General features: G+C 37.1%; 1 protein-coding gene across 1 annotated transcript; it reads right to left on the reverse strand.

Annotated features, from left to right (window-relative positions):
• On the reverse strand, positions 1-27,074 carry DNAI3 (dynein axonemal intermediate chain 3). Its single transcript, XM_058808082.1, has 22 exons — positions 26,702-27,074; positions 21,281-21,364; positions 21,000-21,038; positions 17,325-17,506; positions 16,683-16,787; positions 15,715-15,852; positions 14,127-14,326; positions 13,758-13,874; positions 12,909-13,093; positions 11,890-12,011; positions 11,699-11,788; positions 11,178-11,291; positions 9,653-9,784; positions 7,708-7,781; positions 6,227-6,377; positions 5,435-5,522; positions 4,668-4,798; positions 3,258-3,321; positions 2,767-2,897; positions 1,907-2,111; positions 1,415-1,506; positions 1-186 (listed from the first exon to the last, which is right to left on the reverse strand). Exons 1-22 carry the CDS (start codon positions 27,072-27,074, stop codon positions 1-3), a joined length of 3,003 nt encoding a protein of 1,000 aa, XP_058664065.1.
• Between the last annotated feature and the right edge of the window lie 67 nt (positions 27,075-27,141).

The raw sequence follows: 27,141 nt of genomic DNA on the forward strand, positions 1-27,141 counted from the left end.
TTAAAGATAAAAAGAAATACAGAACATTTTCTTAATTCCAAATGTAACATACTGTTTTCTGTCTCTCTGTCTCCAGCTCAATTTCATTTCTGTTTTGGCTTGAAACTTTTGATACTCTTCAAACTCCTCTTCACAGTGCTTCAGATATTTGACTTCTCTTTTGAAGTAATCGAGTACTTTTGCATGCTGTAAACACAGTGACAAACAAGGGTCACTACATGCTGAAAGACACAGATCTCTTGCTGATGATCTGAATGGTATCATCCAAATTGGAAATAGATATATCTCTATTTATCCCAGTAGTCTGCAGAAAAACAATTCAAAGGTGTGACAAACTTCAGGCACAAAGAAACCATCAACTACCATACTTTGGTAGTACATTTTGCATTTATTCTGTCTGGGATTCTGTGTTTTACTTTTTGTTAGTCTCTTCAACAGCCTAGTGGTTTTCAGTGAATACTTCAGTTACAATGAACATAATCTAAATATTAGTGGCCATTCTTTGGTTGATAATTCTGCACCCTAAAGAGTTTGGTTCCAAAGCAAACGTAATCTGTGCAGAAGCAATGTGTTTCCTCAGATCACTCAGCTCCTGCCTTGCTTTGGAGAAGTTGTTTTTACTAAAATGAAGCTGCTGATGAGATGTTTTATTGCTGCCTACTGCATCTCTGTGCATGGCAAACCTTTATGGGATGTTTATAAACTATTTAAGTGCCTACATAAACATTACACTGCAGGAGAATGGGAAGATGGTTTTGTGGTGTAAGAGTAACAGACTAGGCAGGAGGCAAGACTGCTAGACTGACACACTAGCTGGATCTTTGGCTGGGAGGTGGAGGAAAAGAAAAACTGAAAACTATGTAGAAAAAAAAGGGAAATTAAAACTGCTTGCATTGTTCCCATGGCCTTTTGGTACAGATGGTCCTTATTTCAAGAGCGTGAATGAGTGGGAATGTTAGTAACAGCTTTCAAAATGTGCTTTCACTGAACCAGAACCAGATATAAAGACATGTAAATTCAATGTCCAAATTATAAGGAAAAAAAAATTAACACAAATGTGGACAAGAAGGTGTAAAGAAAAAAGAATTCAATATATATACATTGCTATGCACTCTAAAACATTGTTTTACTGCATGAAAGGTGTCATTTTATGGATGTGACAAAAATGCTGGCCTCTTAATTGTGTTTTCATGTAGCCAGGTTGGAACGTGGAATTCTGCTACCTATCACTGATTTCCTTTAGCTGACTCTTACCTAAGCTCAGTACAAAGCCAGCTTGGCTACAGGTGATCTTTGGAGAATATGGCTGTACTGATCTCAAATTAATTGCCATTATTTGAAGATGCAGACTTGTTTCTGTGTTGGAGTTTTCAGGATAAAGTGTCAAAGAGATTTAATAAAAATTCTTACTAACCTCATTACTTGGAGGTTGACATAATGTTTGACAGATTTCCAAAATGTGCAGAACTCCAAGATTGTCAGAAACAGCCAGAAAATGCTGCTCTGCTGAAAGATATTTGACAAAAAAAGTATAAACAATCCAAATTCCAACAGCAACGTGAACCTCCACCCAAAGACAAGCTACAGACAGTTCTTGGTTTTTTTCTGGTCTTTTTAGTTTGTTGTTCACTGCAGCAAAAAAAACAACCTTCTTGCTCTGTTATTTCATTAATCCCTTTCAAGTTTTTCTTTTAAAATACTTTTTTAAAAAATGAAATATTTTTAGTTGCCTTTATGCCATGATAATACACTTAGAACTGAAGTATCCATTTTTGTATGTACAATGTTAAATTTGTGGAAGTATGTACTTATATAAGATCATTTGTAGTAAGATTTGTGTAATTCAGAGTCATGAGCCATTTTGCAAACAGTGTAGCACAATAAAGCACAATCACCACCCACATACCTGAGGCAATGGAGGGGCTGATGCAAGTGATGATTGATTTGGAGATGTTCTGGAAATGAGATGGTTCATGAGTTTTCTTCAGTAAGTCCCAAATATCTATACTTCCATTGTCTCTGCCAAGGAAGAAAACTCCTGGTCTTGTTAAGGACCATTGTCCTGCAGTGTATCTTCCTGCAGAGCAGCTTGACTGAAGTATTGGTCCATTCTTAATTTTTTTTGTAAAACAAAAGATAGACCAGACAATTAAACAGTACTATCAAGTCACTGCTTCAGAGCTTCTGTCTTGGAAAATGCTCACCATTTAAATGGTTCCATTACAAAAATTATATCAATGGCAAAATTCCTGCTACCTGCTGCAGATAAAAAGGATTGTGGGGAAATAAAAACCCTGGTATCTCACTTCCAGTCTCTTCAGGTAATCTGTCTGTCTGCTGTTAAAACCTGTGGTCTGGAGATTTTTTCAGGTGCAGGTAACCTGGGTTCCTGCATGAGAACCTTAAAAAACCCCCACGTTTCTTTGTTTTCATGTGCTGAAATAACCTTGTCCTAAAATACAACTTCTTCAGATTTGTTCAGCAGGCATTTCCCTAGCAGAAGAAATGAATAGTTGGTAAGCTATGCCTTTTACAAGGTTAGAATTTAAGAAAGTCACTTCATTTTTTCTGTAAAAGGCAAGTCTACTAAGCTCTATCTAAAACAGTTTTCTGATGTGAAGATGGAAAGCTTCTTTTATATCTGTTTGATGATATGAAGCTTCATGACTTACATGTTTCTGAAAATACAGTCTCTGAGCCTGTTATAGCAGGACTGTACTCTTGTACACCTATCACAAATGTTACAGCTGTGTTAAAGTAACTTACTGTAACTCCTTCTTTCCAAATGGCAAACCTCTGGCCTCCAATGCTTAGAAAGATGTCTTTAAAAAATGGAGATTTCTGGAGAGTGTTGATAGTTTCGGTGTGGAGGGAGTATTTCTGGGAGTGCTTCTGACCTGTTGGAGGGAAAAGGCAGTTGCTTGTTCCCAGTGCCTTAGGGATCAAGAAACAAGAGTGCAGGACCTACCACAGCCCTGGAAGATATCAGCCTCTTCTTTTTACTCACAAGGTACAGGAATTGGATTTGCCACAAATCTAGTTACTTTCATGATTTGTGCCAATATCTTTGTACTATTTTCTCATGCCAACTAAAGTGCTTGCACTTTTGAGGGTGTACTGTTAAATCCAGGTGTTATCAGTGAGAGAGACTATTAGAGCTATGAGCAAGAACCTTAAAAAGATGAAGTATAGACACAAATATTTTCAAGTTAGTAATATATAAAGGCTTAAACAGGTATTGAGAAGCTTGAACTTACTAACTGGTTTTGCTGTATTAGCATCAATTTTCTTTTTCCATTCAGAATAAACAACTTCTCCATCCTGTAATGTCAAAAAATCAAGCAAATGCTAATGTTAGAGCTTGGTGGTTTATTTCAAAGTGACTTGTTTTTAAGCTGAGACTTTTCTTAATTATAACCATTGATGCCAAGATGATTTTTTTGCTTTTTCTTTTATATACTTTTTATATAACTTTTATGTATCCTCAGTATTCTTAGCATGCAGACTTGTAATTCCTTAAGTCTAATAATTTAGCACAGTCCTAGTGTTCTGTTAGGCCAGGAGACCAAACATCCTAAAGGCCTTGTAGTAGGAGGCTGGAAAACCCCACACTATCCTGGGAAACCAAGGTCCTGTCTAGAACATCTCCTGTAGACTGGAGATTTGGCCCATCCAGGGAGAATTCCTCATATGGGGGAATATAATGCCATTCATCCAGGTCTCCCATTGGGGATAAGCTAATTTGGAAGGTCTATAAATTGTATACAAGATCTGGTGTGTGTGTGCATTGGGTCACATTGGCAAAGTGATGCACCAGTAATGAACCTTATTACATACTGAGGCAAAAACCCCTTATCCCTTAACCTTGTCTGGCTCTCCACTTTTAATACCAGGGAAAGGCATCACCATCATTAAATATGATCTGAGTAAATGAGAACCTGAATTTGCAGCCAGTGACTGAAAACACAATATAGTTTTGCATCACCATTTTTCAGTTATGTATTGCCAAAACAGCTTTACTTGCCATGATGAATGTAAGCAGTCCTTTCTGCAGAATCAGGTGTTTGCTTTTGATAGTTCATACTTTGCTCCAGTATTTGGGGAAAAGCTGACTGGAAGCAAAAAGGAGTCTAATTTTCATTTCCATGTGAACTCAGAACTGGGAAAGACCCATGAATTTTAGTAGCATAGGGTAGGTAGCAGGTTATGAATAGTTGGAATTTCCAAATGGGAAATTAAGTTGGGGGGCAAACTGTAGAATAAACGTTTTCACATGACATGTGGGGAGACACTAGAAAAATTACTAATCTTATGTGTTCTGGAATAAGGAAATAGTCTTTGGATCCTAATAGGTGCTTAAGCTCAACATATTTTGGAAATGTCTTCTAATTCTGCTCTTAAAGTAATGGTTCACAGTCTACTGAATATTGGAGGTTTATTATTTTTAAGCACGTAGCTAACAGTATTAATAATGTATTAATTAATAATATAATATTAATAATGTATAAAGTGGAAGTAAAAGGTGGCATGTTCAGAGAGATCTTTTCAGTTATACCTGAAGAAAACGTGCAAGTCCATACATTTGTGAAAACCCTGTTATTTAACTCTTCAGTCTTTCAGACATCTTGGATTAACATTTTCATTGGTAATACATTATTTTCACTTACTTCTTTTCCAATAAAAAAGTCTGTGGATATATTCTCTAGCAGTTCCAGATTTCTGCTTGAAGAAACATTCATCTCTGCACATGTGCTCTCTTTGACGGATCCTCTTAGTGTGCTCCGAGGTCTTACCCTCCCTGGGAAATGACAGTGGCATCTTTTTGTTACACACTGGAAAGGTGGTTTGTGGACAAGGGGAATTTCAAGAAGAGATATGAAGAAAGACTGCCAAGTAAAGCAGCAGTTCTGTAGGTTTACTGTTTCCTGGTGGAGTCTCCCCATTGCTGCAACTCTGAAGTCAGTGCTTCTTATACCCAGTCAATGCTCAGGGTGTTGCACCATCCTGTTCTGTGCCAGTTTTACACAGCACCAGTGTCTCTGTGGGAGCTGCCCTTACACATCACCCATAGCTGCCACAGCCAGGAGCTAACATCTCTGCTCCAGGGAATGGATTATGTTTCTAAAAATACTTTTCTGTAATGGCTGAAAAGGACATATTGTTTCAGGGATAAAGAGATTGGGTGAGGGATTTGCATAGGCTTTTAAGTGAAGCTGGATAGAGTCACTGTGTATATGGAATTGCTCAGTTTGGATTTTTTTTGTACATCTCTTCCTAGTCAGTGCACGTAGGTTACACACTATACTTAGGAAATCTTCTCCAAATGTGTGTAGCTATACAGTATTTTGTTGCTCAGCTTTTATTATGTATATACTGAAATACAAGCTTATTAAAAACATTTTCCTCTGTAAGTAAGGTGTAATAAAAATGTTACCTGGGGCTTTGAAACGATACTGCAGTTTCCTGAAGCTGATTCTCGTGGGACCATACTCTGTGTCGTTATCCCTTTCACGCAGATTGATCTGCTCAGGAAGAAGTGCATTTGCTAAACCATTTTGTCACATCTGTGAGGTACAAGTCTAAATTACTTTCTGCTGTAATGGAACAGAACTTTGCAGTGTGTTTGTAATACTCCACAATCAGTATTTGCTGCCTCACATACAAGCATGGAAAAAATGGTGTTTGTGTTACCTCCTTCCTGTAAGAATTTTGCTTTGTTTCTAGCAAAAAAGCCCAAACAACCCAACTTCTTGCTTGTTCAAAAACTGTATCAGCTGCAGGTATTCTGAGCAGCACAGATCAGCATGTCTAAAATTATAACTTCTTTTTCTTACCTAACATTGTTTCCATCCTCACTTTTTTTTTTTTTTTCACAACCTGCTATGGCTATTTTCATGAGAGTGAATGTTGGTTTGCTGGTAATTATGGTTCTGCTGATCATGACCATGTTGCACTATTTGGAACCCACTGAGATAGACAGTAGAGCATCTGAAAAGGTTGACAGGAACTTACAGTATTTACACAACTACTTTTGCACCTACTGCAGTTTTTTAGAAGCAGTCATGCTGTTTCTCATGAATTAGCTTTTCAAAATGTATTTTATTTAAGTTTCAAAGGAATGTCAAAGTATTTAATTTTATAATCAGAAAGAAAATATGTTCCTATGGAGTTCTGGCCATATCTACAGCTTGGCTCAATCCCTGTGTTTTGTATTTGTGGACACTACCTTTATGAGAGGTTTCCAGGAGAGATCTAAATCCTCATCAGTGTCATCATATGCACCAGGGGGCATCTGAGATCTTTTCTCCTCCTTTATTTTTGCAGATAAAAATTCTTCACGACGTTCCGTGGATGGAATATCCCAAAATAATATTGAGCTGCAAAATAATTGTATAATGTATATTTTAGAGTGTTTTGGTTTGCAGCTACATGCAATTCTCCTTACATTTTAAAGCCTTATATAACAGTAGAGACTGAAAGTCAGACAAAGGCTAGATAATTAATTGCTTCTTTTGCAAATGATGAAATATATTTCTTCATTCACCCTTTCAGTATTTATCCAGTTTGCTTATGGACAGTTGAACTTACTGGCACTGTCTGGGTGAAATTCCTGAAGGCTGTAGCAGGAAATTTAGTAACTCAAACTGAAGTTCAGTCTCAGTTTTTGTGTACCAATTAATTTGCTGATGTTCAAGGCAAATGGTCCCACTCATATTTGTCATCTCATAGGACTCTTCAGCCCTCTGATTATTCCTTTTGGTCTACTCTGGACATTCACTCTCAGGTTTGATATAGTCAATGAAACTTTCCTCATTGCTGATATCTCTTTCCCTTTTCTAACAGGAGCTGCTCAGGGACATGTGCTCTTCAAGTATGACATTACAGTGACTTCCCTGTTCTTAACTTCAAATACTTTCAATTTGGAATCCTGGTGTGCGAGTAGTTAAAATAATTTCTTCTATGTGTATTACTTATATTACACTGCAAACTTATTAAGAACTGCATTTGTAATCTTACTTCTCATTTAATTCTTCAAAGTCTTCTCTGTTATTTGATTAGGAAAAATAACTTAGCAATATTATAAAATTTTTCTCTCTCTGACACTCCCTTTGATGTAACTAACAAATATATGATTGAGCCCACCCATGCAGCCTTGAAGCCTTAAGCCTTCTGACATCATGAAAGGTAAACATTTATTTCCACTTTTTGCATTCTGCCTCCCTTGCTAGTCTTTCATACAGAATAATAATATAACTATCATGACTATTTTGTCCACAAAAGAGGAGATTCACAAAGAGTAATTCTGCTAGCTAAGTCTCCAAATTGATATGTAATTTAAAGTATTTCTGTAGAAATAAGCCTTGGAATCTTTTAACAGCTTTTTGTGCATGTCCTACAAACAAATGCAAGTGTGGGGATGTGGCTTTCCAGGCTAATATGTGTGTGATCAACACTATTCTGAAGGGGGTACACAGAATATAAGCATATATATGCAAGGGCTTTCAGTTAATAAACTCTTAATGCCTTTACTGTAAAGGGTTTAACTGGACAAGAATGCAAAGTGCTTGTCTTCTGCATACAGAATTTCAGCCACTCAGGATTTGCTGATAGGAATCCAGAAATGTGCCAGTTAAATTATGGATTATGCCTCATAAAGCTTTTCAAAGGAAACTGGAAGATTTCTTGTAGAGTATGTATTGTACATACCAATCAGGGGAGCATGTTACAAGCTGCAGGTTTTTTTCATCTTTGTTTTCAGAAGTTCCACCCTTTTGGTTTTCCTGAAAATAATGGTAATAATTATTACAGGGGAAGAAGATGATGAAAGACAAAAATCACACTCTGATATGTAAGTACTTCAACACATAAACAGGCTACTAGAAATTAAGTCACTGTTTCTGCTTGGATAAGGTTTGGAAATCAGGGCTCATTAATTTGCAGTTATGAAGTCAAGGTATTTTACAAATATGCTTCAAGTGAACTGATACCAGCTTTGCTTGCTTCACACCTAAAATTCTAAATGAACTTAGCAGGATAAATACTTACCTCTTTAATTTGCCATGTTTATAACTTCTATTATGCAGTTTAACCAAAGAACCAGTAATTGAGAAATTTATCTCCAACAGTTCAGGGTAGTGGGAGTGATGTGTCTTTGCCAAGTTTATACCATGGGTCACCTATCTTAAATTATCACTTGGCTAGACCTCACTTAGGGATTGTAGTGGTGCCCTCAAATGTTAATTATTAATTGTTTAGTTTTTGTGTGTGGGGTTCTGCAAGTTTTATACTATTTATAATTTACCAAGTAGTTATTGGTTTATAGCAAATGAATTTTAATTACTCAGGAAAATAACTGAAAGGTGTCAGAGGTAACAAGGGATTATAGGCTAATCAAATCTACCTTCCAGTATATAAAACCAAACATATTTTGGGAAAAACTGTACTTACCAAGTATGTGGCAAAATTTCGGCTATTTTTTGTAAGCCAAATTAGGCTTAAAAATCAGTTTGTCTATCTGGAATCACAATGGTAGTAATGCAGGCAGGCAAAGCTGAATTAGATTCTGGATATAACTTTGAATACTTTTTCATTAATATGTAATTATAAAACTGCTGATTTCAGGAACTGTGCCATAAAAGCTGCTGTGTTGTGCAAAGGCTGACAGTACTCCATGTTTACATAACAAAAGTATGTCCCAGTAATGTTGCTAAATACTGGCAAAGTGACTCCTTTGTCAGTGTTATTTATCAAGCATGGGTCTCCTGTATCTGTTATGCCAGATGAAGACAAAAACAGGCTTCTGAGCCTAAAGTTTGACTAAAAAACCCCACCCAAACAACAAAAACCACAACAATGTTCTGCTATCCAATCCCTTTCTTCATACTTTACATCTGGTACCAGTTAGTATCCATGACTATTACTGTATAAAATAATAATGAACAGAGGGATCAGCTGACATTTGATGATATATGTGTCCCCCTTTTCTCACTTTTCTGGAAATGCCACTAAGGACTGTAGTGTCTGTGAAGTTTTAGATTTTTTTTCAAAAATGTATAGATATATAATTTCCATAAACCTTTTAAAGATTTCAGTTTTCTTCTTCTTGGCCTGCTTTTCCACTGGCATTATTTTGCATTTGACTACATTTGCATTTCAAATGAATTTAGCACCATTTGCAATACTTTGATAGTAAATCAGTGTAAATCAGTATCCAGTGTTCCTATAGACCATAAGCTCTTTGGTGCTTTAAAACTATAATGGAAAAAGTAAGGTGACTACAATAATGCCATTCTTCAGGTAATTGAAGTTATTGCTTAGAATTCTTAGTGACAGGCTAGGTTGCTCATAGTAGAAATTCAATACATTTTAAATATGGAAAGCTTACTATAATTTTGAATTATGCTTGTCTGTAAAGTTGTGGAAATTTTTTCCAGTATTAGTAGATTCATATCAGACTGAGAGCACAGCACAGTTGTAAAGCACAATGAACACAACAAGAGGCACCAGATTATTAGTATTTACTAAATGCAGTGAGAAATAATGAATACAAATAATTAACTCTCTAGTATTTTCTCTTGAGTTTACATTAGGATTTCTGAGGTAGTAGATTAGAAAAGCAATAAAAAGAAGAGAAATTAATTTTTAAACTCACCTCAACATTACATGGTAGCCATTGTACATCTGTTACTGGCTGTGTATGACAATATGGTGTGGGAGAGGCTGCACAATTTCTCACTAGAGGTGGCTCTGTGCTACTGTACTGGGCTTGCTTCTTAGGTGATGGCTAGAAATGTTTTAAGAAAAGATATCTTAGTGCATTTTCAAAATAAAATAGTAGATCAAAGAATAAAAGGTTACTTTGCATTCTGTTAACGCTTTTTCATATATTTCAGATCAGTTTATAGCACTTTTTAGGGGTCTAATACCTTCCATTTGAGGAAAAAAAAAGGGAAGTATCAAAAAAGGCCTTTGGATATAAAGTTCTAAAAAGATTTCCAACATGCCTCCACACATATGCAGACATCATAAATGTCTCCTCTCCTCTCGGGGCTTTCTTCTGCTTATCCTCCTTACTGTCTTTTTCTACTGAAATCATCTTCTCATCTTCCAAGCTACCTTTTCTATGTTCATAAACATCTAGAATACTTTCAGTATTTTTTTCAGTAGAAACAATATGTGTTTGACAGGCTTTTTAAGGTTAGAGTGGAGGGTATATTGGTGCCCATTGAAGAACAGACTCACTAAAACATAAGTTGCACAAAATGCAGTAAACCTTTTAAGCTGTACTAACCAGGTAGAAATTATACCATGTTAATTGTGATAAAGGTTTGATTTCATGAACTCATCTTCTCCTTTCTAGTGTCTCATTGCAAAGATTATCTACTCCCCTCTTTTGAGTCAGGATACCCTCGCCTGTTTTTTCTCCACAGACATACAGATACACTGCAATATACTTATAACAGAAGTATTTAACATATTAATAGTTGTTATCTTGATTTCATAGAATCACAGAATGTTAAGGGGTTGGAGTGGACCTTATAGATTATCTAGTCCCAGCCCCCAGCCATGGACAGGGACACCTCCCACTAGACCAGGTTGCTCAAGGCCTTTTCCAACCTGGCTTTGAACACTGTCAGGGCTGGGGCATCCACAGCCTCCCTGGGCAAACTGTGCCAGTGTCTCACCACCCTCACAAAGCAAACAATTTCTTCTGAATATCTAACCTAAATTTCCTCTCTTTTAATTTTTACCCATTACTCATTGTCCTGTCACTACAGTTGCACACCAAGAGTCCTTCTCTGGCTTCCCTCTAGATTCCCTTCAGATCCTGGAAAGTTGCTATGAGCCCTTCATGCAACCTTCTCCAGGCTGAACAGCCCCAACTTTCCCAGCTTGTCTTTGTAGAGGAGGTGCTCCAGTGCTCTTATCAACTGTGTGGCCCTTCTCTGGACTTGCTCCAACAGTTCCATGTCCTCCTTGTGTTGGGGGCACCAGAGCTGGATGCAGTGCTCTGGGTGGGATCTCACCAGAGCAGAGTATGGGCCAGAATCCCTTCCCTTGTCCTGCTGGCCACACTGCTTTGGATGCAGCCCAGGATGCAGCTGGTGTTCTGTGTGCCAGGGCTCACTGCTGGGGAACCCCTGTGCACCATATCCACCCATCAGCACCAGAGTTACCTCAGTCACTACTGCTGCTCTTGGCTCACCCTCTGCAGAGTCAGTGACTTCCTCAACAACAGGCTTTGTACTTTCCAGCCTTTCTTCATGTTTAGAAATATCCCACAATACAACCTACAATGATAAATTAGTATGTTACAAATTATATTTGTATATGTGTATTAATACAATGTGCATTAATACACTTTTTTTTTTTCAAATTATGGTGATTTGGGGAAACAGAAGAAATTCACTTTCTGCACCAGAATTTGTGAAGTCTTTAAAGTATTTTCTCTTCAGCTTGATGCAATCAGAAGAAAGGTTACATATGTCTCTAAAAACAAGTCTTTATGACTTGACCTATTTATCAGTACGGTAATGGCTCAGCTATGGAATAACCAGACATAGCTTCAGGACTCTGTGACATCTGTCTTCTGTCTGTCACTGTGTTACTATGGATGTTGAGTACATCTCTCCACCCTTATTTTTATACTGGAAGAAAATACAGAAATATGCAATTTTATTTTTAAAGATTGAAAAACCTGTCCATCAACACAGCCACCAGCAATGAAATTTGGATTGCTTGGACTGAACTGAAAGCAGTAAATGTCTTCAGGAGCCTTCAACACCAACTAGAGAGAAGAAAAACAAGATAGTTGAGAAATAGTCACACCATTTGTTTGTTCTCATGTTATTTAAATACTTGGCATATTTAAAAGTCATGATTAAATACCTGGAGGCAGGAAGGCTCAAATATACTCCAGAGAAGTATAACTGACTGTAGCAATGATTTATTAGAAAGGTTTACTTGTTCTTCATACGAAGGCTGCTCTCTTGCTGACAGTGCTATAATCCCTAATCAAAAGAGAAAATAAATTTTCTCAAAAGAGACAACTCAAGTTTCAACACATTGATAATTATCCTAAATGACTTATATTTATACCTTCTGAATACAGCAAAAAAACCCCACCAAGCAGGAAAGAAACCCCAAACAAACCAACCATGTATATTTCTTTTTTTTCAGATCAGCTTTGAGGAGACTATTTTCAATACTTAACATTAGGTTATTTTAAAATGAGTCATAGAACCTATGCATCAGGATAAAACTCCTCTTTTTTCACTCATGCTCCTCAATGATGTAATAGTGCACCTGAAATGATGTGACAGACATGTAGACCTGGCCACCCACCATGAAAACAAATCTTTGTAACCCAATTCATTTTCTTACCCAGGCTGCAGTGTTGGCTAGTAGTATGCTGGGAGCTGGGGCATTTTTATGGAAGTTAACTGTGCCTTTGGGTCTGGCTGTGCAGAGCAGTAATGCACAGCAGGGAGCAGGAGTTGATATTTTGTGTGTCTTGTGATGCTCCCTGGCACTGGCAGAGCCGTGTCCTGCTGAGGCTGTGACATCCTCACCAGCATGAGGCTGCTGTGAGAGCCAGGCATGGGCACAAGCACAGTGCTATGCAGGGCCATCTGAAGACTCTGGCACCACAACCCTGCTTAAATGAGCCTCACAGGGGGAAATTTCTCTAACCTATAATCTCCACTTGTACATTAGGGTGAAGGACATGGCATGGCCTATATGAATTCTACAAAGAATTTGTCTCATTTTTCATTTTGCCTCAAATTGGCAATACAAACAGGGATACTAAATCAGTTTTGATTTCTTTTTAAATTTAAAAGTTGATGATTTTATGAAAGATGCCTATTTTATAGCTGTCATATAAATCAGTACTATAACTGCATTACCATAAATGGTTGGATGCCAGCGAACGCAGCTAATGGTTCTGTTCTTGAGATACTGCACATCTGTAAATGTTTGGTATTCTGTAAAATAAACATCTGGCTTGCCTTCTTCTTGGTCTTCTGCAAGAGCCTTCCAGTCATCAAAAAAAACGTTCATAATTTCATTTTGCTGCAGTGCAATTTCCACTCTGTTTTGTGAAAAGAACAGTTAAGACTTCAATAATCCAGATGTGACTACTCAGTAGTAGAATTACAAATATTTCTGTAAAGAGGTAGCTTCTGTTTTTCACAAAATTATGGTCACATTAGTTTAAAAATCAAGTGTTAATTCCTCAGTGCTGTATCACTGCGAGGAAACAATCTTCTATTTAAACAGAAATAGTTACTGTATCAAGAATTTAGCTTCATTTCTTTGTGGGCCAGGTACAGACCAATTGTCCAATTCTTTGTGCAAAAAAATGTCATTAAGTATGATTTGTCCCACTTAATGGGACATGGCTAAGGGCATAATCAGGGGTAGGACAGCACCTTTGCTCACTGCACAACCATCTGATGAGTGGGAAGTTTTGCAGTTTGTTTGAAAACGTGTATCACTATTAACTTTAGCAGTTCTGATATCTATGTAAAGCAACATTCATATCTGTATAGCATAGACATCATGGTTATTTTCACATAAAGAAGTATTAAGTTATTGTTTGTTAATATTATAATAATAAAAAAGGAAAAAAGTATATAGAAACATAAAATAAAATTGGTATTTGACTAGACCAATGATCCATTCAGACAAGAGTTCTTGCTTGTGTTCTGTATTATTTCAGGTAGTCTTCAAATGTACTGCTGCAATAATTTTACCTTAAATGTACTGCTGTAAGAAATTTTTTCAGCCTCTGAGATGACAGACTCTCTGCTTTTGCTTCATTTGACAACTGCCTTGGATAATACTGCGTGGATGCATTTTTTGGATAGGTCCTACCAAGTTGGAATAAATTTGAATGTAAGTATAGAAAACATTTCAAAGACAGAAACCTATTTAATGTGTAAAATTAAAATATATAGTTTTTCTAGACACCAAAAAAAAATATTTAAGAAAAAAGATGCAAACAGAGAATCCAATTTTTTTCTATTAATCAGTTTGTAACTGAGTAAGTCCAGAATTTTAGTTGAGATAAGAAACAGTGCATAGCTTAATAAATCAGCTGATAAATGTTTTCTCATGCTTACCATTTTGTCTGAGTAGTAGCTTCTCTTAGTTTTGGAACCATTTGCACCCCCACATCCCTTTCAAGCAGTTTAATACTGAAAGTATTGTCTTCATAGGCTGTGCATTCAGCATAGCTCTCTTTGTCATCTGCAGCATTCTTGTCAGTAAATGTAATGGGTGCACCAAACTGCCTGCGAACTCGAGAGATCTTGTACTTAATCTGCAAAAGATACATTTCCATAGCTGAAAAGAGAAAGCTTTTGGAAAGCTCATTCTTTAAAATGGCTGCATTCATATAATGGTAGAATTAGTTCCCTTAACAATTTCTGCACTGAGTTTATTAATATTTCTGCATTTTGAAGTTCTGAAGTGCTCTTATAAATAAACTACATATGTAATAGAAGACAGGTTTGTATTTGTAAAACTAGAAGTTGTAGCATTTTTGGATTACTGCTAGGAGGAAACAGAATTACATTTTCTAATTCATCCAGTATCAAAACTGCACATTTAATTAATTGATTTACAGAAAGCCTTATATAATACTGAATTAGGCTTCCAAGACCTAATTTTCAGCTCTTCCCTTTTGGTGGAAGTTCAGAGGAGTTTCCTTATGTTGAGAAGGATGAAGGTTTCCTTATGTTGAGAAGGATGTGTCTTGACTTCTGTCCACAAAGAGAAGTAGGCACTTGATTTCAGGCAGTAGAGGGGTATTGATTTGTCTTGGTTTCACATCCAGGTACTTTTCCCCAGCACCTCCCACAGAATTGGAAAGGAAAGTGAGCTAAAATACTTGTGAGTGGACCTTGCCAGCCATGCAGAATGCAGAATATGGAATTCTTGGACTGTGCATGTATTAAATTAAATTACTGTGAAATAGCTTTAGAGCAATCAGACATTATTTTAGGTGTATGCAATATGTTCAGTTGCTGAGAACTATCAAAACTTAGCCAGTCTTCCCTGAAGAGGGATTTAGGTACCGAGTAAAAATCACTCATGAACAGTTAGATACTTGGAGATGCCCCACACATCACCAATTAGCTGACAGCTGTGAGTGGGTCTAGTTTTTGGACATATAATCTCTCTCTCTCTCTCTCTCTCTATATATATATGTATAATCTGTAGATGTAATTAATCAAATATGTCCTTCTGTAAAGTCAGCTTATAATACCTATGGATACTTAAAGACTGTTGCATGCTACTTAGAGGCCATTCATATACCAGAACTGTTCCCTGAGCTTCATGGAAACAGAGCAATGACTCCCATTGGCATCTGGCCACTTGGTAAATTGAGCAAAAAGTGGCAGAGCTGCCAGTGATCAAAGATGATCAGGACTTCTGACCTTAAACCTTAAAAAGTGGTTATGTCCAAGGTGGTGATACATGCCTAATTTGCAAGACTTAGGGAATAGAGTTCAAAATAAAAGTTTCTGCAGCACTTTCAGCTTTTGTTAAAAGTTTAGATATGTCTCTATTTCTCTCTGTTAGTTTTCTTGAAAAACCTCAAGAAAAACTAGGATTGCAGCTTCCAACTTCCTGACTTGTTGCTTTTTAAAAATAAACATAGGGGTTTTATATTTATTTCATTGACTAACATCTGTTGATTCTGACCTTTGTCTCCCTTTCTATAAGAGATTCTTCTTCAACTTCCTTTTCGCTGCCAAGGGAAACCCAAGGTTTGCGGGGTTCTGGAGTTTCCTCTATGTTTTCTTCTTCTGTTTCTTCTTTTTCTTCTGCAGCTTCTAAAGACTGTGATATCAAACAGTGAGAAATGGTACTTTTTCAAAAAATTGTTACAGAAATGTAAGTATTAACTAGAAACCCAGGTTTCAGTCTTAATCACACATTCTTTATTTTGTCTCAGAGTAGTGAGTCTGAGTATACTGTGCCTCTGGGCAGGGCTGGCTTAGGTCCTGTTCATTTGTGCATTAGAATTTTCCAATAATATTTAATATTTAATTACTAAAGAGAGACTGTTGTCTTGAAAGCAAGTAATTTTTTATAAAAAGAATTTATAGTGATTTTTTCCATTAGACCCTCTAGCCTGGAACTGCATTTTATTTTTCTTAATTTTTTCTTCTCCTCGTTCCCTGATGCTGGATGGCAAACTCATATTCAAAAATTATATAATCTTTCTATAAACATTCTCCTATGATGCAGTGTACAAGTTCTATTTATCTGGAGCTGTTTAGAACTCAAGAACATTTTCGTGATTTGAAGAATATATTCATAGATATTATGAAAAATAAGTACAATACTTCTTTGAAAATGCTCTATATGTTTATTTTCTGTTATTTTTATGTCTGAGAAAACTGATTATTGGCAGAGAAAATGAATGCTTATGATAAAAACGTAGCAGTGGGGGTTCTACTGGCCCTCTGAAGTAAAATGCAAAACCTAAATTTAGCCCTTCTCAGAATAAAATATATTTTTACAGTGATACACATATTTTTCCATTATCAGCTTAACCATTAAAGAAATACTGGGTGCTTAAGAATACTATTCCTGACATCTTTGTTTGAGACTAGATTCTAAAATATTTATAGATAGAACAATGCTCTGTTATACTTGGATTTTACCTTTAGAAAGTTTTCCTTGGCTTCTTCAGAAGCAACAATATAAAAGTTCTGTCCATACTGTGAGCTTGGATCAAAAACTACCAAGAGTTCTTCCCCTGGATATTCCTATTTTAATGAAAAAAATTAGTGGAAAACTGAAAACAAATAATACTCAAAATAAACATAAAGTTGTGACTGGAAAAGCTACCACCAATTTAGTGTGTTAGCTTAATTTTGTATTCTTAGTGGAGAATTTAATGTGCCAATTGAAAGGAATAGATGGGGGTTTATTTTGTAATAAAAATAAGTCTGGGACAAAACTAATCTTTTATACAGACAATTAAACAGAAAATAAACTGTTTTAATGATTCTCAATATATAGGCCATGCATAAGGGGAAGCCAAGTATGTGGAGCTCTGTCAGTTCACAGAATCAAAACTAATATATGCTACTTTTAGCATATTTTCAATCTGAAGCTAGTAAAAAAAAAATGCATGGCAAGCCATGAGAAACTTAGAGTCAACAACTGCCATGACCTCTAGCACTCAGATATTACAGCATCAGTGTGTTTACACAGAGCCAAACAAGAACAGACCCATTCTCCAAAAGAATGGACACTCTGAGAGCATAAGTCTTAAAGAGAGAATGAAATATGCTACATACTAGGATAACTTTTTTGAAAGGGAGGAAATCAGAAGATTTAGCTCTTGTTTTCATGTCTTGAATTATGTCCTCTTTTTTAATACACTTGAAATTATTTTCTTCTGTGACATCTTCGTCGGGTCGGCAATTAAAAATTTCTTGGGTCTTTTCAGTCAAAAGCAAAGGAAAGATTTCTGGGTGGCCTTTGAAAAAAAGCAAAATTACATGAGTGTTGTTTAAACATGCATGTAAACTTTGATAAGTCTATGTCTTTACTGTTTCTAGCATAATGCCTTTGAATCTCTCACCTATGCCTTTGAATCTCTCGGCTTTGTTTTTGCTATTTTGGAAGGCGTGAAATACAAATTATATTTACTTTATTAATCTTTGAAAATACTCTACCCAACATTTTGCACATAATGAATATGATTTCCCTGGTATGGGGAGCTTTTTTTTCTTTTGATGAACAGGTAATTAACAACTTCAGTGAAAAATCTTTAAGGGGTTGGTTTTAATATATTAAGGGCAAAACTGCACGGTTCTGACTTAAGAAAGCCTTTGAATAAATACCCTGTGGTCCTTCCTTATAGGGCAGCACCATATTAAGCCAAATCTAGGTGAGGATGCTTTTCTGATTTTGGACTTTCATCTTGCTCCCATTGAGTTCAGAGTGCAGGAGAGACTATTCCTCACCAATCAAATGAGACTAAAGCAAGCTCACGGAGATTAAAGTCAGATATTTATTTTCAGTTCTATTGGAGAATGTTGTTTTCTACACACACGATGTCTGTTAGGTTCATTCATATTAACTCAGAATAAGATATTGCTTATCTTTGTGCTAGCATGGATATCTGCATTGTTTTGGGGGAGGCTGGATGCAGTTAGGTGACCTGTCAGCTGTGCTCTGCCAACACTCAGTCTGGGGATAGCATACAGTGCTTCTCACTGTGTGTGCCAGCTGTATGTGAGTAGGGCACTGTGTGTAATGCTGGCCTTTCTTACACCTCACATCTTCTGTCTCCAGCTGCATGACAGCTCTAAGGGGCCAAGATCCCTCTAGGCCCAGCCAGTAGATTCCTGCCCCTGAGACTCCTCTGCTGCACTGCCCTGCTAGCAGGCTCATGCTCTGTCTCAGCTGCCCAGAAAGGGCATTCCTCATGAAGGCCGCTACATTTTTGTCTGGGCAGGTTAGGAGATGTTCATCTTTTTGGTGAACTGGAAACGAAAAGACTTAGGGATGTGTATACTGTTTTACTGAACTGAAATGTGCTGGCTGTGATAATAGGTGATACTTTCTCTCTTTGTTTCAGTCTCTTAGTTTAAATCACTTAGTATTTTATCTTAATTCCCGGCACCTGTGGGGCTTTTCCTCTTTGTGCATGCCTTGAAGAGAAGTTGCCATACCTCAAATGATGATTGTGACCAGCTGTGTCAGCATGTTTTGAGAAGTCATCTCTAATCTAAGCCAACAAGGACTCACAAAATGGTAAATCCTCCTTAATCTCTGCATAATCCTATCACATAATACATTATGTTTGATGAATCTGACATTTATCCTTTAAAATCTTTCAGCACTGCTACTCCACTGCATCTGCTCTGCCACAGTCATCACTAAAATTAAGGGCATGCCTGATGTTTCTGGTGCATGCTACACTGTTCCAAGTATGGATTACTTAGTGTCCACTACTTATTTCATAGCACATACAATCTGTAGCATGCACAGGCCATTAGTTCACTCTCATCACAAGCTGTAATCAATATTGCATGATTTTCCTTTTTGATATCTTGGAGATTTCCAGGATTTCTGTGTGGATGCTTCCAAAAAATACAGAATCATAGGGATGTTGATTGCAAAGACCTCCAAGTCATCTGGTCCAAACTCACTGTTGGTAACACCAGACCTCAAAAATCCCAGCCAGGAGGAATGTTTGGTTTAGACATTATTGTTTGCTACAATAAGCTTTTATGGTGCTGTTCTTTAAATGCTGAATCATGTGTAAGCTTTGTGCACAAATGCTAATGCTGAAAAAATCCTTTTAAAGAGCTGTAGGTTTCATTGCCAAATGAAACAATACAAGCATGCATCAAAGTTAAGCAAGAATACAATGGACATCACTACAAGAGGAAACAGAGTAATACAGATACTCTAAGTACATTTTTTTCAACTCCCTATTGCTATAAGCCCAAACTAAAAACAAAGAAATGATCAGAATTAAAATTATACCTTTCAGTCTAAAGAATTAAAATTCTATATTGTGGAATATTGTTTTTAACAGAGTCTATAACATAAGGAGCTGACACTGGAGTTCTTACATTATAAATATTATTATTGAATGTTCTTTTCCAGTAAAAAGTATGTAACATCTGATCATAGGCTTCACATTGTTTTTCTATTTGTAAATTGTACCTGTATAATTTGTAACAGTCAGCAGCTCTTAGTGCTAGGAGATCTCCATAAAAGACCAAGAAACTCTAAGGAAGAAGTAAAGAACACTTGCAGGCCTAAGGAGTGTGTGCTCAGTGTTTAAATCTTGCACAGGCAGAGTTTGCTTACACCCGTGTTGTTTTCCTGCTTTCAGCACCAGGTTCCTGGCACTGGTTTAGCTCTTAGAGCTCTAACCTTATTTGCCAGCAGGTGGAGGTACAATTCTCTCTTACTAACTATCTCCTGCAACACGGAAAGCACATTTTTAAAGTGGTACATTTTTAAAGTACCACTTTAATCATCAGAGGGATCACTTTTTGTGCATTTTCATAAACTGCAGCTTAGCCATTTTGGTGATGCTAACCAGAGAACAATTTTCACGCAGTGCTCATAGGATTATGGAGGAAAACAAGTGATTTACAGTTTCTTTTAGAATTACCAAGTTTGTGTACCCCTTGTTTGCCACTCTGTTTTAGCTTTTAACAATAAAAGCTGTATTGTTACAAGCCAATTAATAAGATAACCCTTTGGACTGTTCCTGTAAACCACAGATAAATTTTACTTTGGTATCAATTTAAGTTATATCTGAGGGATAATTGCACAAATTGGGTCAGAAGAAAAATACAACCAGAAATATGGAAAATAAGAAAACATTGGAAATCATTTGGTGTCTAAGAAAAAGGAATATATTTAAATTTGGATAATTGCATACTTTTAGCCCTTAATTATGGCCATGCTTAAAACCTAACTTTACTTGAACATAAACCTAATTGTGACTTTTAAATGGTTATTTTTTTTCCCTTACAAAGAAAAAAAGATGCTAATCGATGTCTATTGGTATCTATGATTAAGAACCACAAGTGGTATGCTAAAATAATATTTTCATGAAATTTAATAATGGTTCAAAAAAGATCAAAGATTAATGAATTATTAAAATAATCATGTTTTTCCTTCAATTGCTAAACTATTTCTAAATGCAAAGATTTTGCACCCTATAATTCTGTTAGGATGCCTATTTCCCTCTATCCCAACTCCTCTCAAACCAAGAAAAAAACCTCTTCTAAACCCCATACCTGTTTCCTGCTGCACTGCCTGCTACTCAGAGAGCCACTGTAATTACTGTGATAACTGCATTTCTAAATAGTTTCTATTTTTCCCCATTCATTAAAAAACATTTTCTTTTTATTCTCTGCATTAGTAACACTGAAACTTCAAACTGCTTTGAGTATTTCAGAACTACTGCTTTAAAGCTCAGTCATCATAGCACTTACCTATACTGCCCATAGAAAGATCAACTTCATCTTGTTTACCTGAAATATAAGGACATGATGTTATCACTGTTGGTTACAGAACTATAATGAGTAATTTTACCTCTCTCAGTTATTTATATAAAATAGCATATTCTAATTGATCTCACGTTTTTTTAATGCACAGGGCCAAAATAATTAAGGTAGATCTCATGTGAGCCCAGATTGCTGCTTGTTTCATTTTTGCTGTACCTTACCAAGATGTGTTTCTTTTTCCTTTTCATGATTCCTTAGCTTTGTTTTACCTTTTTGTTTCTTTGCTGCTGGTTTTGAATCTTTCAAGGTGCTCTGGCTGGATTTGACACTTTTTGACATTTTTTCAGATTTCTCTAGAGAAAGATAAATATCATTAATAATTTTAAGTAGACAACAGAATGCGCCATGTATGAGTGAAAATTTTGTCCATGACTTTATGTAGCTTATCATTATAATAATATTTTCATATGCAGCTAAAGGTATGTTTCATAGTTTTAAATCATAAGCTGTATTTTCATATCATGTGTAATAGATGGAAAAACTTCTTTTGCCCAGGGTGTTCAAGAATGAACACTGATTGTCCAAAATACTAGCAGGTTAAATGAGGATAGAGGTTTCCCTTACTGAAAGCTAAGGATCTGAGATAAAGTGGGAAAAGCAGTTATAAATGTTTGTCCCAATGTTTGTAAGCATCAACCATTACTCAGCTGCACAAAGCATTTCTATTTGCAGTTTATTTTTCAGTGCAGCTCTGCAGAGGACAAACTCGGGAAGAAGATGTATGCCTGATTAAATGTAGCAACTACACGGCAGGAGATTATATTGTATAGAAGGCTTGTTGTTTCATTTGCTCTCCTTCATCCCAATATCTGGAGAAAGGATTAGAACAGAAGGGCAGGAAAGACTCAGTTCCACGGCAAGAAGAAACGCGGTTCAGCCTCCCGCTGCCCAGGCTGGACAGCACCATCGTGTGGGAGGTGCTCACACAGCAGCCGATGGAACAACTAAATCAGGCTGGCCCAATTCTCTTAGCAGTGTTAAAATTGTTTGGTGTTAATATTGAACTGCCAGAGGTGTTCAGATGGGATGAGGACAATGGGGCTTTCACTTTGCTTGTATCCTCCCTCTCCATGTTCACACTTTTAAGACTGGAAACTGACTGGGAGAGGAATCATTTTTTAAACGGTTTGGGTGCTATTACAATTTTACCACTAACAAGAGGAAAGTAGATGCAGACAGGACAGAAAGAGATGGCACCTCCTGGAACATTATTTGGGTGCTATTAAAATTTTACCACAAATGAAAGGAAAGTAGATGCAGACAGGACAGAAAGAGATGGCACCTCCAGGAACACTGGCATGACATAACTATTTCTGGTGATCTCTTACAGGAGCTACAGCCTGTCTGCCTGTGCACATGAACAGCACATTTTCTGTCAAGATGCTTAAGGTGAAAAGGTGAGTTTATAAAATAAATGTTCTATCTTGAGGGTTTCCTTATGAACAGCCTAAAATAGTGAGTGCTAAAACAAACATGCTGTGGCCTGTGCATTTGCAATTTCAGTGGCATACCAAGACTGAGAAACAGTGCTTTACTCTTTTGTAACACAGTTCTCAAATACTCCAGAAGCAAGCAATATAATCTTAGCTTCTGATCTCAGTTTTAGCATGGAGATGGCCACTGATGACAACATACAGGTCATGGATTATAGCCTGATGGAATAGCTGAGGTTTGGGATACATGTTGGCCTCCCGTGAACTCAAGGTAAATTTCAGTGTTTGCTTTAATGTGAGCAGTCTGACACTCATATAACAGTTATGCCTTTTTCTTTTTCACTCCAATCAGAGTAGAAAAATATACTCTATAAATCTTCAAACTCTTTCCTGTGCCATACTGGGTCTTGCAGATCACAGGGGCCATCCATGGCATGTTAGTGTATTTCTCTCTTGTTTAATCTCTCTTGATTATGGCAAATGCAGTCCCCTTCATTAATCTGTCTGAAGAACAGTAGCAATTTAATCTTCTGCTTCTTACAAAAAGCAATGATGATACCAATGCAAAGAAAATTAATGTTTCAGAATTCTGAAACTTTTGCTATATGTGGGATGACGTTTTTTAACCCCTGCCCCTGCAAAAATTAAATATAATTAATCTAAGGAGAAAGTTGGGCATTTTTTCTACCCTCCTTCTCAGAGTGTTTTTCTCAAATACAGGAGTTGAAACACTGTTAATATAGTTCTGTGTAAGCCTATATATATATATATATATATGTATTTTTAATATATTTTCATAGATATGTATAATCTTTCAAAGGAGTCTATACAATGTGCTTAGCTTATAGCTCTGAAACACTCACTGAGAGTGCACATCAACTCAGATGGTCAAAAGAGACTAATTTTTCCTTATTTAAAAAGGAAAGCTGTGCAAAGCTGTTTCTTATCTAGCTTCTTGCATACTTTATGTATAAAAATTGTGACCCATTTTGTAAATAGTTCTGTGACTATTCTAGTTTGAAACCAACATTTATGCTTCTGTGTAAAAGAGACAGCCCTCCAGGATCCCCGCCAGGAGGAGAGGCAGCTGTTGTAGAAATTAGTTGAAGGACAATATACACCATCTCATATATATATTCCAGTCACAATGTCTTAATTCACCATTTCATAATTATGCACTGCAACAAAGCTAGTTTGGAAATTTTGAGTGAGTTCCTCTGAGTATCCTAATCTCTAAGTCACATGAATGGAGGAAACACTGAGAAGGCTGACAGAAGTCACATCCTATGTTTAGTAAAATAACTCACCCTTTCAATGGATTTCAAGCATATTTCAAGCAAAATCCCCTTCCTTTCAATGGATTTCAAGCATATTTTCCCTATAAAAAGAGTTAAAACTCTTGAAAATGGTGTCCCAGTACTCAGTTCCTCCTCCATCACTGAAAGGAGGAGGTACAGAGGTAGTTGCAGCAGCACAGAGAGCAGGGCCGTGGTGTTGGTGTCAGTGCCTGGTGCATGTATTTGCATTTGTTAATACAGAAGTGCTCTGTTTAAGGGCTGCAGGTGAGCAGAGCAGCCAGTGGCACTGCTGGTGCTTCCCTCTGGCATGCTCAGGGCCTCCCAGCCAGAGAGCAGATAGGAAATTGCAGACTGCTTATCCTCCTCTGCAGCATCCCCAGAACCCTATCGCCCTGCCCCTCCCTCCTCCTGTGGCCATGTGAGCGGCAGTGCTCAGGAAACAGGGAAAGCCTGCAGGGAAAGCAAAGGCAGAGCTTCCAGAAGCTTCTCTGGAAGCATTACCAGGCCCACAGCCTCGATGCAAAGTTGGTTTTTACACAGGAATGTGGTAACCTCCAGGTGCTCCCTTCAGGAAACACACACACCAAACTTCCAAATATGTATTGGGGAGAAGCCTTTTGTACCTCCCCTCTTCCAAAAAAGGATAATAGAACAAAAGTCCCAATGTGTAAGTTAAAAGCTACTATTTTCCGTAGTTACCTCTTAGTTTGGGGGTTTGCTTTTTTCCCCCTAAGTTTCTATACAAAATACTAAATGCTGTCAAGAAAGCCATGAAAAAAATAATTCTATATTAATGGACTGTCTAAAAATGTCACCAAAACAATTAATTTTTTAATCTATGGTTAGTTCCTGTTCTCTTAGGGGTATTTCTATACTGCTAGTTTAAAAAGAGCTGGTTAATGCACACACAAATGTATTATGCCTTTCCATTATGTTTATAAAAATGTATGATTCTATGATTGAGAAGAGGTTGGAAACAACATGTAAATTAACATAATTTGTAAATTTTAAGAGTGCAAAATCTATATAAAATTATAGCTTTTGAAAATCAATCGTCATAAATATTGCCATGTATTTTATTTTTAGAAAGTAAGTAATATTTAGATTTCATTAATTATGTTGTCTAGTTTTTCAGCAGTTTTTCAGTGGAACACAGTGTTACGTTATGTAATTGCTAAAGTCTGGGTAAATATTTGACAACTTTGTTTGACATTTAATGGCCTAGTTTGTTTACAGATGGCTCTAATATTTTGAACATTAGGCTTAAGAGGAAAAAATAAGATCAGTGTTCTCCTAATAATTTAATGTACTGAAACATTTACAGCTAAAAACAAATCCGTGAAGTTGCTAGGTTCTGCAAAAGGCAAAAACTAATTAGCTATCTGTTCTGCAAAAGATGCTGCCTGATTTTAGGACACAGAATGATTCATTAGTTGCCTAATTGAATGATTTAAGGTCAAGTGTGTGTGCATTACTATTTCAGGACTGTAATTTACTATAATTTGGAATGACAGAAGAATTGGATGCATGTCCATTTTACAAAAGCAATACAAGGAAAGGATCAAAACCATGTGCTAATTGCTTTTTTTGTTGCATCACTAACAAGCTAAAAACCACATTTCTGTTGGCAAACATTTAGGAACCTGTTAAAAATATCATTTTGAAAATTACTTTGTCTCTCCAGAGATTCACATGTAATGCTGCCTTTAATTAAGTTTGTTCTATTTTGCTCTACACAAAGAGCAAATAATACAAAATTATTTTAAAAATATTAATAATCTTGTGCATATTTGGACACAGCTTCACTGTATAAGTTGTAGGGAGTAAAGCTGAAGTTTTGGCAACTGCCAAATCATTTCAGCATATAAATAGTTCAATTTGAATGTACCTGGTTTCACACTTACAACTTTTCATTAAATCAGGCTTACTTGAATCTGTTGATTTTGTTATTTGATAGAAACCAGCAGGTGTAGTTACAGTATCTGGGATGATAAGTACAAAATGTGTAAAATTACGTTAAGAACTAATAAGAAAGCCATAAGAGAACAAAATGGAAAACTTCATTAGAATGTTGGCTAATACTGTGTTCTGATTGTCTTCTTTCTCTTACTCAAAGAGAAATAGATTAAAATTGAAAAAGGTATAACAAGGATGACTGAAGACATAGAACATATTTTGTACTGGGAGTAAACTAGGATTATTTTTAGCCTGAAAATGGTATGATAGAAGTCAGTGAAATCACAAGAGACACAGAGAAAGTGACCAGGAGATGCTGATTCATGGTCCTAACACGAGATCCAGCTGGCATCACATGAGCTTGCGGATGTGGAACAAACAACTGGGAACAAACAGGACTGCAGAAGTGTTTCATTGCACAGTAAGTGTGTGAATTTGAAAATATACTGCCTGTGGACAGGACAGCTGCCAGAAGCACACAATTTCACAATGTAACAGGGCAAACTGACAGATGAAAAAATTGAGGGCTACTAAAAATTATGATAATACATCTGGCTGTAGAAATTGAACCACAAAACCAAAAAAAAAAAAAAAAAAAAAAAAACCAAAAAACAAAAACAAACAAAAAAAAAGCCACACAAAAAATAAAAAGGGTGCAAAAAGTGGAAATATGGCTTTGCTATTATCTTACCCGGACAGAACTTCTGGTATGAGCCAGTACAGCTGGTTTAGGTCATTAAAATATTGTAACAATTTGGTTGGTACTTAAAAAGTTACTAAGTATGACATAGAAGCTGTCATAACATGGTGCTGCCGGGATCCAAACAGTAACATTTGTTGCACTGTCGGGACTTTTGAAACAGAAATGCTATATTGTAAAAATTTACTTTAGATAAGACTTCTTTAAACAGAGGTAAGAAAAATGACCATCTCATCTATGAACTGTGAGCTGGGTCGCTGTGCAAGATCCCGTGCAGGGTGTGGGTTTGCGGGGGTTTGCGGAGTTTGCAGCAGCCGCGGTCTACGCGGGCCGGGCAGCGCTCGCAGCCCCAGCGCCCCTCAGGGCAGCGGGGAAGGCGCCGCCTGGGGCCCGCTGGCCGAGCCGCGGGAAGGGGCGGCTGGGCCGCACGGGGCAGTGGCGGGTTCCCCACCAGCGGCTGTGCCCTGCCGGCTGCTGCCCGGACCTCGGGCATTTCATCGCTGCCGCTGCCACTGCCACAGGCCGGGTCCCCTCCGTGCCCTTTGTCCCGTACCTGCGCGGGAACCCCGAACTCGGCCCCGGCCCCGGCGCGTCCCCGGCAGCGCGCGGTTGTCATGGCGACGGGGCAGCCGTGATTGACGGCTCGAACAGGCAATCAGCGCCCTGCTCTGCAAACCCGCCCC

The sequence above is a fragment of the Ammospiza caudacuta genome, chromosome 7 (assembly GCF_027887145.1).
Source record: "Ammospiza caudacuta isolate bAmmCau1 chromosome 7, bAmmCau1.pri, whole genome shotgun sequence".
Lineage (NCBI taxonomy): Eukaryota > Metazoa > Chordata > Aves > Passeriformes > Passerellidae > Ammospiza > Ammospiza caudacuta.

What these genes read in the sequence shown, in the direction of transcription:
- DNAI3 (XM_058808082.1), bottom strand. Translation starts at nt 27,074, where the DNA reads ATGACAACCGCGCGCTGCCGGGGACGCGCCGGGGCCGGGGCCGAGTTC. An exon ending in CTGGCATCCAACCATTTATG is followed by an intron (nt 12,012 to 12,908) that starts GTAATGCAGTTA and finishes TCTTTTGATTAG; the next exon opens with GGATTATAGCACTGTCAGCA. An exon ending in GAGCAGCAGTAGTGACTGAG is followed by an intron (nt 9,785 to 11,177) that starts GTAACTCTGGTG and finishes AAACATTTCTAG; the next exon opens with CCATCACCTAAGAAGCAAGC.